General features: G+C 37.6%; 1 protein-coding gene across 3 annotated transcripts in view; it reads right to left on the bottom strand.

Annotated features, from left to right (window-relative positions):
- The window catches only part of adam12 (ADAM metallopeptidase domain 12), a 133708-nt gene that overhangs the window by 67572 nt on the left and 47510 nt on the right, over positions 1 to 18626 (bottom strand). For all 3 annotated transcript variants that reach the window (XM_036126437.1, XM_036126436.1, XM_036126438.1), the window contains one exon: positions 2754 to 2832. In XM_036126437.1, coding sequence (XP_035982330.1) covers positions 2754 to 2832 — 79 coding nt within the window. The remainder of the gene's footprint in view (positions 1 to 2753; positions 2833 to 18626) is intronic.

Below are 18626 nucleotides of genomic sequence, written 5' to 3'. Positions count from 1 at the left end.
CTTTGTAGTTAAAACATTAGATAAAAAAAAAAAAAACACAGCGGAAAGGAAAAAGCTTGCCATTTCCTGTAGGCATGCCGTTTACTTTTGTTCTTGTTTGACTTCAATAGAGCAAAAGAGGACAAGACAAAATGACACCATGCGTATTCTGCCGTACTCATGTTCCTTTCAATTAGCATGCTCCGTAGAGCAGTCTCTTCTGCTCTTCTTCTCCTCACAACCAGGCCGTTTGAAATGAACGCAGCCAACACAGTTTCAGGGAAAAGCAGGAAAGCTGACATGCATGTGAGTGAGGCGACAGTAATATACTAATACCCTGCATCATTCCATCACAGCCACTGAGTAAAAGCAAAAGGGTTCATATGGTTCCTCAGATCAAAAGAAAACAACGTTTGCTCAATTTAGGGAAACAATATTACCTAAAAACTTCCCTGCAGCAGATAGCTATTGTCGCATCTGCACTTTGTTTCCAGATTCATGCGTTCTTGGGGCTAAACCTAGCAGCCAACTTAAAAGGGACTTCTTAAACCATCTTAAAACAACTTCGTTCCCAAAAGCATTATACCCTTTGGTGTGAATGTTGTTTCATAAACCATCAAATTGTAGCCATGTTTGCAATGGCCGCTTAACCGATTTTCCCCATTGTGGGACAACAAAGGATTTCTTATCTGACATACAGAACAGATGCTGATTTTTTTTTTCACGCAGGAATGTAAGGAGGAGACGGTGCGCCACCCCCGCTCTTCTTATGTGGAACACATACGGCATTAAAACAGAACATGTAGCACATTTCCAGTCATAGAAGCGGCTGATATAAAAATTAAACTACGTAAAAAGCTAAATCAGAATTAAAATATATTTATAGATATTTTTTTTATTACATTGTCTTGCTTTTCTAACAGGTAACTGTTACTCAGGTTGTTTAATAAAGAAAGATCCTTAGTGGCGAAACCACCTACTAGCTCTACTTTACTTAATTAACTGTCCGGTGCAAACATAATGAAAGTGTGAAAGATGAATAAAAAACATTTTTGAGATTTTTTTTTAAGTTTGTAGAAGTCCACTTTGGTTTTGAACTTTCCAGGAGTAGCTGTTAGCGTCATCCTCAGGGACCACCTAATCTGTATTTATTCTAAATGTAGACATCAGGAAAGTTATTTACAGCAAGTAATTTACTAACCGCTTTTAACCACTTTAACATAACCTCCAATTAGAAGTTCTGAACTATCCCTTTAACTCCCGCTAGGAGGTATGGTCTCATATTGCCATCTACAATGCCGAACTTCAGACGACACACTACTGTTAGAAAAGCTAAGTGGAGGTTAGTGATTCAGGTGCTGCTGTAATGACACCCATTAGTATGAAAATATTGCAGCCACAAAGGCTCTGCTTGGCTTGACCCAGTTTACCTCGGCTCTCACAAAGGAAAACATCAGGCGGATTGTTTTTCAAGAGGTGCAAAAAAGGAAACGAGACCTCTGACCCTCATCTTGGCTCAACCTTTTTGAAGTTAGAGCAGGAGGTTTTTGGGGGGGGGGCAATTACAGTTCTTTCTTACATCGGATCAATTGAGGATGAAGCTCAAAAAAAGTCCGAGCACGGAGCAGGATGTGATGGGCAAACGTGTCCGAAGCTACACGGTATGAATCGCATCATTAGTGAATTATTTTCAGCACATCTTTGATACACACTCATATGTCAACACTCAAGTGTGAGGAGCAGCTTTAAGAATGGAAGGCTGCAATGGGAAGGGGGGGGGGGGCATTTTCACATCTCTTTCCAGCTTTAAGAGGTGAATTTATTTCACGTGTTTTTGGTGGTTGATACAAATTAGGTTGTGTTACTGAATCCTAAAATCTATATGTGACAAACCGGTGACTTGGCCCAAGACGGATACTGAACGTTTATGTTTTAATGAGGCTTATTTAAGACATTACAGCCTGTCAGAGGCTTGCAACATCCATCAATTCAAAATGAACTGTGGGAGAGGGAGAGGGAGGCTGTGTGTGTGTGTGTGTGTGTGTGGGGGGGACTGTGTGGACGACATTCACAGCTAAGCTCCAAAACTTCTGCTCCAAGCTGTGAGCGACCTGTTAAAATGTCCTCACAGCTGTTCTCTTAAACACTGTGATTTCACTCCAACTGAGATACAAAAGGCCAACAGACAAACGATGTTACAAAGCAGAACTTTTGAATGCCATAAATCACGGGTTTCTGCAATGCCGAACAACTGTTTCTCCCCTGTTGAAAGGTATTAATAATAGCAATCGGGAGTCAAGTAAGGTGAAGTATCACTGGAGAACAATAGTCTGACTTCTTTATGTGTGCTGATTTCAATCAGCCAAGCACCTCAGTGAGTAAACTTGACATGTACCATCAATTCAAAATGAAGAACAATCTTTTATTCATACCCAGCCCCCCACAAAAGGAAAAAATAAATAAAATAAAAGCTCAAACGAGCAGAAGAAGACTGGCAATCTGAGCTAAAAGGGGATTTTATTACAAATCCTGATGGCGATGCTGGCTGAAAAACAACAAGCATGAAACAAAGCTTATCATCAAATAGGCCACACGATATCCACACCATGTCCAGTTTGCACCAGCTGAGGGGGTGGGGGATTTCCTACCACACGTGTTAGATCCACTCGAAGCCAGAAGGAATCTGTCTTCTTGAACATTTTTATACAACGTCTCTTCAGAGCACTTCACCACGTCAACTTGATATGACCACAAGCCCTGGAGTTTCAGCGTACCGTGGAGTTGTGGGTACCGGTGACTGCACTTCCATCCTCCCTGTAATGCGTCTCAGTGTAGTGGCTCGCAAAAAGACCCCTGAGAGGAGAAGGGAAGAGAAAGAGAGCACACATCAAACACTCGAGAATTTCAAGCTAAGATTACCAGCTTTGCCTTTTTAATTTCTATTCAGAAAATCCTTTTACTGATAAAAGAGCATTTTAAAGCCAGAAGCTCTAAAATCGTGAACGTGTGAAACATAAATAAATGCCAATTTGCTTTTTCCGTTGGTTTTTAATTTGCAGTAGTAATTTTAAAACCCAATTTTCTGACACAACAAAAGAGGCTTTTTTTCAGTCGCACCCACTCAGACAGTAAGGTACAATCACATTTGAATGGAGATGTAGCTTCCATAATGTCATTGTCTTGAAATATCTCACAATAATCACAGAACTGCTTTCTTCACAAAAAAGAAAACAACGTTTTTAATGGGAATATGTCTAATGGATATGTAATCCCTTCTCAGTGACACAGAAAAAGGATACAATAAGTACTATTGCAGCAAAGCAGGGAACGTGAGAGAGCTCAGAGAAGCTCAGCCTTGGATCAAGAATTATAGTGTAAGTCCAGACTTTTTATCCTGTTCATTTTTTTCCCACAAATGGTCCTTTGATACTGTGGTGAGGAACACACAGGCTGGATTAGTAACAGAGAACTTTTAAACATCTCTTTAGGGTGGCGGTTTGTTAGGTCTCCAAGCTACCAGACATTTCTCCTAACTTCCTTCTAACTTTATAAATGGATAGGTAAATCTTCATTTTATAGAGAGAAAGTCAATGTTTTTGTAAAACTCAAGCTACAGACCTTGCTTTTGCTACTTTAATCCCGGGAGAAGATTCTGATATGATACCTGAACGCAGATTTTCATACTTCATCATGACTCTTCAGCTCATTCATAGCTGCCTTGTGTTTCTCTTTTCATGCTTTCAGTCATGGCAATCAATGTAACAATGGTGACCTACAAATCTGAACGCAACTGTAAAGTTGTAAAAAATAATGAGATATGCCCTTTAAGCATCTTTAGGACAAAATAGTTAAATTTCAGTATTTTCTTGGTATCCTTAAATTCTCTGGCCTTCAATGAGAGCTCAACGTCGGCTGCAGCAATAATCCTGTTCATGTGCGTGTCTGTGGACATACTGTAAAACCATGTTTATGTATTTTTTTTCCTCTCCGAAGGGCATGAACAGATGGACATAGAGAGCCCCACCCTAAGCTTTTGCAACGGGGTTGGAGGAACACCCACCGTTTTGCAGCTGCATAATCACAGTGACATCAGGCATGATGATCTCAGGACATGTGTATTATTTCCAAAAAACACAAGAAGGGTGAAAAACCTACAAACTGAACATTTAAGGATGCTCAACAAAAACTTAACTGAACGGGTATTTCCGAGGGAAATTACACAGTGAGTTCTGGTTTGTCCGTTGAGTGCTAAGCAGAACTCACAAGACAGAGGAGCAGAGGATTTAGGAGCTTGGTATGCAGAGGGAATCACAGATATCCCTCAAATCTGTTTCATCCAAAACAGCTTCAGTGTCCCAAAAACAGCATTAGCTGAAACAGGATTATTCCAACAAATCACTTTTTTTGGACATCCAGACCAGTTAATATCTTCCCTGTATATTTAAAGCTCAGTTTGTTTCACATGTTGTTCAGAATAGGATCAGTCATCTGTGTTCCAAGCAATATCACGTTTAACTTCATTAAATACTTATTATGGCCTTAATGGGCCTTAACGCATCATTATCAACCTCTAAACCAAATCTGATAAACCAAGCGGCCAGTAATCACTTTGAAGAGCAGGGCACTGTATATCTCATTAAAAATGCATGACACCTCAGAGCGTAAGCATGTGTTCAAATAGACCAACATTTTAAAATAACCCAGTGCTGCAAAAAAATAAGCAGGGCCTTTACGGCAATTACACGTAGATATTTAGCCTAAAAAAAGGCTAAACCAAAGACCTCTATTAGTGGTAAAGATGGGATTTGTGTCACTTTGGTTAATTCCAAGCAAATGCTTGTGTTGGGAAAGCCAGCTTAGGGCAGCACAGTCCATCGTGACAGACTACAGGCCGTAGAGACGCTGCAGGATTTACACGATGGGATCTCCCTGTAATCAACTCCTTGGCAAGGCTACACAGGGTTTATGGGGCCACGGATGTCTACAGTGGGTTTGTATGTAAAGAGTTTCCTCTCTGCCTGTATTTTAGCTCTGCGGTGTGGAACTGTGGGTTTTATGTCGCTGGGGATCAGATGTTTACGTTTTCCATTTAACATTGCTCTAATGTTCCCCTCCGTCCCACTTTTTCTTTACAAGTTATTAACTCGCAGTTGGTAGACCAGTACAAATCTTTTAAAAAGGGACACGGTTTTCTTTGTGCTTTCAGCATGTGTGAGAGATGAGCAAAGATAAAAATCCTGAGTCATCTGGACTTCAATTCAGTGATGTTTTATTTTTTTAATGCTTTCAATTCAATTAGGAGATGAATATTCTTCATACTATCTCAATTTCTAATTATTTTCCGCGTAACTGCCCGCCTCCATATCCATCTTCATCAGGAGAAACATGCAGCCAATCTCTTCTAATTTAGACTGATCATATGTTGTGGATAAAGGCCTGAAAATTGCCCATGTTCTCAGTAGACAACTTGCATTAACTCTCTCTGAGTCATAGCTTTAATTTTTTTTTCTTTTACTAGAGACAGGTGGTGGACTCTATGATGGAACTACCGTCATCAGAATTTCATGAATTATCTAAGCTCGTCCATTTTTCTTATTCCATGTGAGGAAACGCTAGTTTCAGCTTCAAACTGTGAGCTGATACCACAGCTATAATCTTTAAAAAAGATCATGAAATGATTCTTGAAGTGTCGCAGGGTGTGACAGTATAAACATCAGCCTATTTTTTTGTATTGCTAATCTAGGTATGAACTACGGCATAATTTATCCTCAGTTATTCAAGCTGTATTACAAAATACCATTGTCTGCCTTTTGCTATGGAAACCTTTGGTGGCATCCCTTCCAAAGGTGCGTAAAAAGCCTTTCAAATTATTTAAGCTTTTATTGCAATAACATAATCTCACACTGAAGACTATAGAAAAACCCAACCTTTAATTACATTCATGCACTGGACCATGCCATTTTAAAAAATGGAAGAAAGAAAGTCCCTTGTGGCACAACTGTCTGTACTTCAGATGCAGCACTTCGTCTTCTCCTATAACATTTCACAAGGTATGTGTAAACAGAGAGAGGGATCTTTGAAACATCCATCTTTTCAATATCTTTCAAGATCATTTATATTCCCGGCTCATCTCTTGAGACAGCCAATACGTTTTCTATAGGATTTCGGTCTGAAGACTGTGGTTGGTCATAGAAAAAGGTTGATTTTGTGTCTGGGAAATTGCTCCTATGCTGAATTGCTAAAATATTGAATGTTATCCTACAGAAATACCAAATGATGACCCATTTTCTGTTAAAAGTGGAGTCCATGAGTTTTTTTTCTTTATTTTATTTTTGTTTTGTTTTTTATTTAAGGGGGACATATGCATTTCAGTTCTTCATTTTAACATTGAAGTCATTTAGTTGTGGTCTATATAAAGTGGAACTGCAAGGCTCTGGTCAGAATTCCTCATTAATTTACCCCTTCATTCTCCATTTATAGAGAGCAACTCGTTTTGGTGTTGTCTCTTCAAATGTAAAAGAGACACTTCACTCCCCGCCTCCCTCCTCGTTGCAGAGCATTCCACTCCACACTGTTCAGCTAATTTTGCAGTATGCCGGGAGAACGGTGTAATGAACAACCAAACATTTTGACTCATCTACTTGTAGCTTCTTCTTCCTTCAGCTTCGACTACAAAATTGCTCTAAGAAATAAAGATGGCGGATTTGAGAACTCTTTAAGCCGTCCATGACCTCGTTTAGCAGTTTCACAGCAAATTCTGTGATCTAATTGTTAAAAAAAAAACATTATATAGAACGAAGAAAACTAACCGGCTTGAAAAATGTGACCCAAACAAAATATAAAGATATCTACGCAGCACCTGGACAGATTCCAATCAAATTTTCTGCACTCCTAGAGACTCCCACTACATAGGAAATGTGTTTAAGGGCTAAAAAAGTGGATTTTGCATGCTATGTCTCCTACTTAATATTTAGAAGTAACCCTTTTAAATGACGCCACTTTTAGAAGCGGACCAAGTGGAGTTTACCAAAATTCCCATGTTTACATCTGTGATGGTAAGCTTTTTTCTGGCAGTCCTGCACAAACAGCTGCTTGGTATGTAGATAGTCTAGGGGTTGTTATGGAAACATTGTACCCTGAGATGACATCCTTTCCTGCAGTTCTGTGACATTGAACTTTGGATATTTCTTTACCTCCCTTGTCTTTCCACTCCTCTTACATGGTGACAATACAAATATGGGTTCTCATACAGCGTGGTGATGATTGCCTCATAGAAACAGACTTCAGTGTCACGACGTGTTGATGCCACAGCGAAACGGAAAGTCATTACTGATCATACATTCTCGTAAATGCTGATTAACTTACAGGAAAAAAAGAGAATACATTCACCTAAATGCTTCAGTTAGATTTATTTTAAATGAGTACCAATTTTTTATTTGTGAAAAATCTCTATTTCTGAAAAGTAGACCTTGTGGCAAAATGTATGTATTCAAATTAAATGAAGGATTTTTCAGAATTTTTCTAATTATAGATGCATTTCTATAAGTTGTATTACTCATCTTTACCACGGCACCAAACAAACTATTATGCCAACACATAAGGTTCTGCCTTTATGACTGTTGATTGGCCAAATGCAGCTGATATAGTTATTTCTATTTACACACACGTTAATGTCACTTCTCTATAATAATTACAATGCATTTTCAAACTGACCCTCGGGCACAAATGCAGGTTCACGTTTTTCATTAAGCTATTCAGCTGATCAAGGTCATGTTCTAAATTAAAATGGGAGTTTTCAAAGAACTGTTTTTATATTGAGCAGCCGTTTACACATTCAGAGCGAGGGCCACCAGATCAGGGTGACCTTTTCATTCGATTCACTGCATTTGTGTTGGCTTTGCTTTAAAGATGGCATTTCTTTTTAACGTAGCATATTCATCTCTAAATGCCTTTTTTAACAAAATCCCTCATTGGTGTCGTTTTGATAGCTGAATAAAGACCGTGGTAAGTTGTTTCATTTTCTGCAGTAGACTCGTCACAAGATGCAACACTTTAAATTAGCCAAATGGGCTGAAGATAAAAATAATAATCATTAAACAGATTCTTAAATCAAGACACTATAAAATATTTCCAAATTTTTGCCCATTGGCAATTAATGAATCTTTTAGGTATGGAAGTGGTTTAAAAGAGAGTTAATATTTCCTAATATTGAGCTCCTGCTCCTGACAAAATTAATATACTCTTAATAACGTCAAAGTCTGCAGCTCTTCCAGAGTTACCATTAGCTTCTTTGTTTCTCTGATTAATTCTCTCTTTGCCCAGCCTGCCTGTTTAGGTGGACGGACATTTCTTAGTAGACTTGCAGTTGTGCCATACTCTTTAAATTATCAGATGATGGATTGAACAGTTTCCTGGGAGATGGAGAACTTGAAATATTTCAACTTAATTCTGCTTTTAATTTCTTCACAACTTTGTTCCAAAGTCTTAATGATGCTACTTGTTCTCTGATACAACTCTGGAGGCTTTACAGAACAGCTGCACTAATACTGAGCATAAGATCCACACAGTTGGACTTTATTTGACATTTAGGTGACTTCTGTTCTGAAAGCATAACCTGACTCTCACTAGATGGATCCATCTGGGATTGCTCTATTGGATATCTATTTCAGAAGGAGGGGCCTTATTAAAATCCCTGGCATATGATTGGATAAACCATCATCTCTGATACTTTACGTCTACGAAAATCCCGCCCGGTGATTCTGATTGGCTCCTAAATTACTGAAAGCACTAAAAAGCAGTGTGTAGCAGCAAATGGTGTAATAGCGGTTAGTAACATCACAATTGGGACAATTTAAATGTAATAAGGCCAATGTTGCAACACATCACTAATTACGTAGCAAAGGTTTTGAACATTTTTCCTCTAAACCTTTTTACCATGTTATTGGCATAGCATGAAAGAAATCCATTGAAAATGTAATTACTACATACAAGCAAACACTGTATATTTATTGCAGTCTGTGTGCACTTTACTCATTAGAAATAGTTATTATCTATGGCAAAATCGTCAGTCATTGATGGTACATAATCCTTAGTTATGGCAGTAAGAGCTAACTTCAGATTATTTTTTTGTGCTAAATCTTTTTCTTTACAGTACAGTTTATCATCTTAGGTTTGTAAATTAATCCTTTCCTAAATATTTAATTAACTGGATGAAATTAGTAGTTAGATCACTTAGTGATCTAACTACCTAACTCTAACAGATCACTTAGTGATCTGTTAGAGTTTAGGAAAAGGACAGTGGTCATGTGACCAAATTGTGTTACACTACTGGTAAAATTATATGTTAAAAGCTCAAAAACTGTATTATATTATTAGCAAGTTATTACGTTATTTGGCTTTTTACATTTAAATGGACAAACGTTTCTAGTTATTGTAAAGTATTATATTATTTCTTTAACATAATGCATGCCACATTGGATAAATACTATTAATACACTATTTTATACAGGTATATTGTATAAAAGCCTAATAATATACAATGAAGTTTCTAGTTACAGTGTCATAATTTTATAATATTCACAAGGTATTCAAACTTTTGCGATGCATGGAAACAAAAAAGCTGCAAGTGAGTCATGCATAAAGAATTGTAAACAATCCTTATGAAAATACATTTATATAATCGTGTGTATTTATCAACAGGACTCATTGCCTCTGAATGCGCATAATGTTCATTAAGCATAGTCTCACATCTAATTACCAGTGCACCATTAGCGGCCCAGGTTAATTGTGATAAATGACGGGCTCATTAGCAGCTTCCTTTGGGAGGCAGAAAATACTATTATTTGCCTAAAAAAATAATCTCCCATCTCTTTAATTCCACACCTCACAAATAGCTCCTAAGAGCTAATTTACCTTCTCTGGAAATTAATTTACCACATGTAATATTGATTATTTCGCAAAACTTTAATGGCGGCCAGTAAGCAGCTCTTGCTTATCTTGTTTGACTATAGATTTATGTATGATTAACTATTTGAAAGCAGATAACTCACCCACACATTCTGTGCAGGGACATTTATTATGCGGCTGAAATGGTTGCTGTAAAACCCTTTATCTTGAGATCTCAAATTTCTCTTTTTTACACACACACACACACACACACACACACACACACACACACACACACACACACACACACACACACACACACACACACACACACACACATACACACATCCTTGTTTTAAATACTTACTGAGGACCTTGCCTTGACTTTTATGCATTTTCAACTTTTCCTATGGCTTAACCCAATCCCTAGCCCTAAACCAAACCATTACCACATACTTAATTCTAACCTAAACCTAATTAACACCGTCGTCTAATCCTAACATCCTCACTTTACATCAAAGTCCTCACTTTAGTGGTAAAATATAAAACACACATATGTTATACTTCCCTTTCTGGCTGTTAATACTAGGGCTACCTATTGCTAACTTAAAGTGCACAGTATATAACCTCATGATAGCAGAAAACTGATTAACACAGAGCAAAGGGAACCATTTTTCCTATCTCTTCTGCGTAAAACAAACTGACAGGTCTGACTTGCTGCCATATCCAGAATTAAGGCAGCAAGAACTGAACGAAACCCATGCTTTTATGAGTCCAATTTGAAGAACACATCGAATCTTGCAGACACTGATTCGCTACAACAGCATAATAATTGAAGCCTGCTGCTTAGATGCATCAGCGTGCCTCACATCACTCTCTCTCTCTCTCTCTCTTTCTCTCCGGCATTTTGAGTGTACAATGTTCAGTGCACATTTAAGGTGCAGAGGCATATTTACATATCTGTGGTGCTGCACCCCGTGTAATAATTCACCATTACATGAATCTCTTTGAGCATGAAACCATTTGAGAGGAATATGACTCCTCTCTGCTTCCTTTGAAGACTGTTAACTTCAGTGATTTCATTTAAGCCCTTCTTCCCCCACAAGCCTAACCCAGAGCCTTCCTATGGCTGCTGCTACTTATGTTAGCATACGTTATTTTAAAATAAAATGTCTTCCCTTGTGGAAGGGAGTGAGATCAAGAGGAGAGGACTATCTGAAGAGGTGTGGCTAAAGAAGCCTAATTCTATTTCCACATACAGCTGCACTCCAAATTGATTTACATACAGCTCAGTGTCTTCTCAGCTTATCCTCAGCTGCGGTGGGTGCACTGGGGTGTATAAACTCCGTCAAACCACAGCAAAGGGAAAAGAGAGTGGAGGAGTCAAGACAAAAAAGACAGACGCCTAGACTACAAATCTAAATACAAAACATATGGTAGTGGTTTATTGTTTGAGCTTATGTACAAGTTTTTTTTAATTACACGTACGAAAAAGTAAAATCAGATTGTAGGATGCAAGTCTTCCAACTAGATTGGCTTACCAATAGACTGCGAAATCCAACCTCGTGCTTGACATGAGGAACTTTATAGATGACCCAACTAAACAAGTATTTTGGATTTTAAAATAGGAATAATCCAATGTGACACATCCCCTGAAAACAGTGAATCAGCCCATTTTTCTTTTCTTTGTTTACGTTTTCAATATAGACAGATTGCATTATTAAAAAAAATAAACATGTCTTTGTATGTTGCTCAACATTTTGGATTATCTGTGGGTGTGTGCGTGACTATGTATGTATTTGTTAGTTTGTCAATTAGAATTGCAAAGATGCTACAATGCTGAGAAGAGTAGTAGTAGTAGTAGTAGTAGCACTCAGTGCTCAAGAACAGCAAAGGGTGGGTAGCCTAGTTTCCTGAAGGCTGCAGCAGCCCTGGGGAGGCAGACACTAGGCACCCCCACAGAGTAGCCATACGCCAGACACGAAGGCAGCCCCCAGATCAGAGAGGTGCAGGGAGAGATGTATATAGTACAGAAAATACCCCTACTCAACCTTGTCGCTACATCCCTTAGCCCATGTCAAGCCCACAAGCCAGCCACCCTGGCACCAGCACAAGCCCCCTGCAGCAGAACCACCCAACACAGGGGAGGAGAAACAGCCCTTAGCACCCCAAATCTGTAGGGCAGGCATGGGCAATCCCCAGCAGCCAGGTAAACAGAAAGCGCAAGGAGTGGGGGGGACACCCGATCGGACAGGCCCAGGGATGTCAAGGGAAACAGCACTTTAGCTTAATACCCAATTGAAAACTGCGGCTCAGACACCAACCTAACCATTATTTGCCAGTAACGGAAAAGGACCATATTTCCTTAGGATGCTTACACAGTGTAGAAGAACAGGTTTTTTTTTTTTATTCCCCATTGACTTGACATGCAGTAGAATGCAAGGACACTTGTTTAGGGTGCAAATGAAATAACTTATTTTATGCTAATAGAAACCCTCAGGGCATACCACTTTTGGCAGAGAGCCATGCTGCCCATCCGAAGAAAAAAAAAAAAAAAAAAAAAAAACACAGCCACTGCCTAAATTAATGGAAATCCATCAAATATATGTTAATTTCTGTAGAAAGCGTTGACCAAATTACCTGACCAGCTGACCGATCAAACAAGCGTCTTGCTCCTGCTATTAGCAAGGCTGAAAAGTCACATTAATGAGAGCAGAAGAAAATTCATTAGAAACCCTCCAGCGGGCAGGAGATGAATACCAAAAAAAGCAAGCTGCTGAGGGAAGCTTATTTAAATACTAGCCAAAGCAAAGTTACTGTAGCCTCTTAATGAGTTGGGATCTCTTCTTGCTAAGCTGAAAGTATGTCATTCAGTTTTAAATCCTTCTGCAGCAACCTCACAAAGGTCCACATTATGAGGCTTGTCCTGAAATAACATTTAAATCATAGGAATGGCAAAAAAAATAAAAAAGATAGATTAAATCTAGAGAAATGTCTATTAAATCCGGTTCAAGATATCTAATAAACTAAAGAGGCACTGCTGATACTAATGTGCTAGTGACTTTGTTTCAGGCTGATTATGTTAAATTTAGATGATCAGCATCGAAGCTCTAACTTGACCTCATTCTACTGATGCCTATATGCAAATAAAAGATTTCCCTTTGCCTTTTTCGTCTGCAGGAAGGGGAAAACTGTGCGTATAAGCTCAGCCATTGTGGCTATTATAGGCTATCAGAAGTCATCAGTGACCATGTCCATACACCAAACCACAGAAGGAGAAGAAAACTTCTCTTAACTAAAAAAACAAAAAAAAGTGAAACAAAAAAGCAGAAGAAAGTGATAAATCATGGCACAAAGAAGATGAATGCAATCTGTCTAGTAACAGTTCAACCCAAGGAAAAAAAGTATGATAATAAACTGCAGAGACATTTTCTTGTTTCAAGCTGCACCACTGAATAAATGATGTCTCTCTAAAATGCTTGACTTCTTGCCAAAAAGAAGTCAAGAACTCTTGCTATCCAGATTAGGTGATCGATCGATCGATCACCTAATCTGGATGGGATTAAATTGGTCTCTGGTAATAAAGAAATAAATCTTGGTGTTATTTTTGACCAAGACGTGTCGTTTAAATCCCATATTAAACAGGTTTCCAGGGTTTCCTTTTTTTAACCTCTGGAATATTGCCAATATTAGAAATATTCTGTCCAGGAGTGATGCTGAAAAACTAGTCCATGCATTTGTTACTTCAAGGCTGGACTATTGTAACTCTTTATTATCTGGAAGTCCACAAAATACAGCTCAAAACCTTAAATTATCCTGAGCTATCTCTGTTGTTATGCTGCTAAAGGCTTAGGCTGCTGGAGGACACCAAGATGTATTTTTCTCACTCTGCTGAATTATCCTATCTTTCTCCAATGTTGCATTATTTGTTGTTATTTTAACTTTTAACTTTATGTTCTTTCTGTCCTGATCTCTGGGACATTTACTTAGTGATTCAAAACAAAGCTATCAGAAATATGTTTTTACATGCTGCAGCATTTAGAGGAAAAAAAATCCTATTTTATGGGTCTTTAAGGAAAGACGTGATAAAAGATTACTCGGTGCATCTGTATTTTTAATATTATTATGTAGACCTATATAAGCTGTGTACTATAGTTACAACAAAGCTTTAGTGCAAATACTTTGTAATTTGCTGTACAGGAGGACATACAGCCATTAGGTTTCACATTTATAAGACTAACTTATAAATGCCTGATAGTCCTGGATGATGAAGAGTTTAATAGTTACACTGCTTCATAAAGACTGCAAGAAAATGTTGCCTTTTTTTATTTCTCTACTGAAATCCAACTAATGTCCTGTATTTTCATGGCGTGCCAGTCAATAACTTATTAAGTCTAAATATGAGCAAACATTGCTGATGGCAACGCCTCCTGTCAGAGTCATTGGCTGTCAGTTGTTGCACAAAGTATCCTCAACTGTCCATCAATCATCGCTTCAACCTGCATATTCTCCCCTCTCTACCTTTGCTAATGAGGTCAAAAATTGTGGTGGATTTGGAAACAAACACAAGCTAATACTATAAATTTGTTATTAACAGTAAAGTTTTTTTCAGTGTTGTATCGATCTGTGTGTGTAATAGGAAAACAAATCTGTTTATACCAGAAGTCAGACAGAAAACTATGACTAATTACTAACTTTTAAGCCAAAGAAAAATAATACTTGACAAATTAGAGTAGACTGTGTATCTTTTTATTGGCTTCTCTGCAAACAGATAAATTATCATAACCATTATTAAATCTGTAAACGTGAAGGTGGTAAAGCTGCGGGACATAAAAGTTGTAACATTGGTTCCAATAGTTTTTCATCCAGTTTTAAAGATGGTTGGTGAGACATCTGCATATACGTTCAGCATGTCCTCCCCCACTGCTATATAGTCTTGCAATAAAATGCAAAAAAAATATCTTTCCCTACTCTTTTTGTTGAGTCGCTTTATTGTTTATGTTTCCAGGTGCTTTTATACTGCCAATACTGTTTTTTTTTTTACAAGCTCAGCCTTTTCGCTGCTAAGAAGTGTTTAAAAATCTTACAAGCTTGACAGCAAAATATTGATAAAAGGTAAAAGTTACCGAAAACAAAATAAATGCTGTTCAAAACCTAAACTTTAATACTTCAAATAGGAGCAGACTGAGTGTGTTGCACATCAGCTTGTGCATAAGTGGCATCGCTTTTACTAATTTCCTCTGTTCTTAACACGACAGCAGCCACCACAGCACAGCGGACTAGTTAAAAAATAAAATGTTTCAAAGCTGCTGGAGTATTTAACATCACCAAATGATTTACACACCAAACATATGTTCCCTTAAAAATGCGAAAAGAGAATTATGTCATATTCCCCAGCTCCTTTGAAATTGAATGCTTTGTCAGACTAGAAAGTGGGAAGTGCTCTCATTTAAAAACAGCGCCAATAAACCAGCACAGAAAATTAGGGTTCAACCTCTCATTAAGTATGTCTTGAGTATTAATGCTGACTCAATATGTGAGTCTAATACAAAGATAGCCTCTTCTAATTGTGTACCATTCACATAGAGCACCGCTAAGGCTGTTATATGCACTGCTCCAAGCTTACACAGCTGAACGCTACTTTTATCAACCAAACAACTGGGCTCAGTATTTTGTTGGCTGCAAAATGATGATGGGAGTAACTCAATAATCTTGGAGGCAACATCAGCAACATGAACAGGCAGTGAACCTTAATATCTTTCAACAGTAAGCTATTAGTGTTATAGTCAGTGCATATTTGATCAGTGTCCTCACTGATGCAAACATCCTCACTCACGCATGAAAGTCAACCTAAACCACTTTGTGGCTAAAGCATGCCAAGTGTTATCTACTGCTATAGAAGGGGGAAAAAAACAAATCTTTACAAGTTCATCTCTTTGTTTTAGTATATTTTAGAAGTATTTTAATTATATCTATTAGCTAATAATGCCTCTAAAGCTTCAAAGCAGGAGACTTAAACATATTTTATTAGGATTAGGAATTTATTTAGGATTTTATGTGAATAAAATCAACTTTTTGGACATAATTGTGAAATGGAATAAAAATCATACATGGCTTCCCCATTTTTTAAATCAGCAAAACTTTTAATTATTCACTCTTTTTTGTAATGATTAATGCTGGAACTGGTAGAGACAAAGCACATCAAACGAGATGAGATGAGATGAGATGAGATGAAATGGGAAGAGATGTCCTGGCAGGGATGAGTTGGCTGAAGCAGGTATATGTAGACAGGTGCACAGGTGAGTTGACCAATTAGTGGCAACAGGTGGAGCTGATCAAGAGTAGAGCGGTTGCTGGAGGGAGACTGAGCTGATTGGATGATGAATTTGAGGTGAAGGCAGATTAAGAAAAGTCCAGAAAAAGTCCAAAACAAAACCCTAAATAATGACAATTTCACTGAGTGAATATTTGTAGAACCAGGTTTTGCCACTATTAACAACGCCAAGTCTTCCAGGGCATGTCTCAACCTATTTTGTACATCTAACATTTAATTTTAAGACCGTTCTTAGATTTTCTTTGTCAGATTTGATTGAAAGAGTTCAGTTATTTTCAAATTAAGTCATACTTTCTCAATTGGATTTAGCTCTTGACTTTGACTAGGTCATCCAAACATGTAAATATACTTTGATATAAACCATTTAATGGAAAATCTGGGTGTATGTTTAGGGTTGTTGCACCGTAGGAGGGTGAACCTCTGCCCCAATCTCAGGTTTACAAGCTCTTGTGGGTTTTCCTCCAGGCGTTTTCTGTATTTAGCCACATCCATCCTCCCATCAACTTTAATCAGATTCATCTTCCTGCTAAAGAAAACCATCCCCACAGCATGATACTGTCATTACCACGATAATGTGTTCAAGTGGATGTGCAGTTTTAGCTTCCCTATGCACGTTTATTTTCTTTTTTTCCCCATATAGGCCAAAAAGTGTAATTTGTCGTCTCATCTAACCAAAACACCTTCTACATGTTTGCTATGTCTTTTACGTGACTTTTAGTGGAATGCAAATCAGTCTTCAGATTGCTTTCTTTGAACAATGCCTTCCTTTCATAAACAGCAGATTTGTGGAGTCCATAACTTATAGTTGTTCTGTCAACAGATTATCCCGCCCTAACTGTAACTTCTCTAATTGCCTTGCTTATCAGCTTCTGTGGACAGTCACATCTTAGTAGATCTGCAGTTGGGCCATACTATTTCCATCTCTGCATGATGGACTAGACAATGCTGTGTAACATATTCATAGCTTAGAATATGGCTTTATCACCTAAGGCTGTTTTAAGCTTCTCCACAACTTTATCCCTGACCTCTCCCATGTACTTCTTGGTTTTTATGATGTTTGTTCAGTAATCTTCCCTTAAAGAACTCTAAGACCAGTTAGATTTAACCTGAGATAAAAATTACACTTTAGGTAATTAATAATAATTAGGTGAAGGGAACTGATTGCTCCCACATTGATTTAGGGACATCAGAGTAAAATGAGCTTAATACAAATACACACCAAACTTTTCAGATTTTCAGCATCTTTTTCCTTCTTTTTCACAATTATGTCATACTTTATAACTAGGAATCATGTGGAAAACGTTCAAGGAGTCAAGGAGTATGACTACTCTTGCAGATATATACTATCCAAGATGAAACGCTTTACCATAAAGGGAATGTGTATATATATATATATATATATATATATATATATATATATATATATATATATAGATAGATAGATAGATAGATAGATAGATAGATAGATAGATAGATAGATAGATAGATAGATAGATAGATAGATATATGTGTATGTATGTGACTGGTGAATCTGATACAACCTGTCACAACTGAAAATATGCCTAAGTTACACAACCAACTGTTTCATTGGTGTTATATTGTTACCATCAACACCTTCATTTTACTGTATACTGGCCACAGGCAGGCCACCTGCTCTGCTCTGTACAGACACTACATTTGTTTTCTTTTGTCAATGAAATTTTAAATAGTTGCAAATTATCAAGCTAGTCAATTAGAAGCTATTGTACTGCGAAGACATACAAAAGTATTTCAGCAAAGAATGTGCTATTTAAGCCAAATTATGCCTAATTAAGATTAGGTAGCTGGAATAATGCTTTTTGTCTGCTGTTGCTTGTAACCATCTGTTGCATTGTCGAATAAGTGTTTTCTTTCGATCATTTTGAAAGTCGTAAGCAGTGACTATGTGACAGTCTCCCAGAGAAAGATCATCCAAACTTCATTATAGCAAAATCTTTTTAAATATCACATTTCTACATTTTGAACATTTTCTCTGAAAAAATTCTAAAAAAAGTTCAGCTCATCTCCTATAAAGCTCACTATGCAAGAAGTATATGCACACGATGGTTCAAATCATCCCTAAAAATTGTGCAAACAAAGAAAAAGAAAAGAAAAAGAAACCTAAAAAACAAATTATTTGCAACTGCATTTGGAAAAAAATTTTTGGCAGCACAAAAGTGAAATGTTTATATACCAGAATCCATAACAAGCTACAAAGCGAAACTAATGAGGGACTGGGGATCTTTGAGGGAGGTGGTCTATTATTATTCATTGAAAAAGAGTAAACAAATGCATAAACGTTAATGTCGGAGGGTTTCTATCTGTCCAATTAATCTATGGAGCCTCCCTTGGGCAGGTTCATTGTTCAGCCATAGTGTTTGTCTTCAGGGGAAATATGCAATTAGGAGTA

Source organism: Fundulus heteroclitus, chromosome 22 (genome assembly GCF_011125445.2).
Source record: "Fundulus heteroclitus isolate FHET01 chromosome 22, MU-UCD_Fhet_4.1, whole genome shotgun sequence".
In the NCBI taxonomy this organism is placed as follows: Eukaryota; Metazoa; Chordata; class Actinopteri; order Cyprinodontiformes; family Fundulidae; genus Fundulus; species Fundulus heteroclitus.
Note: the sequence above shows the minus strand (reverse complement) of the source record. Positions and strands in the feature narration are given on the sequence as shown.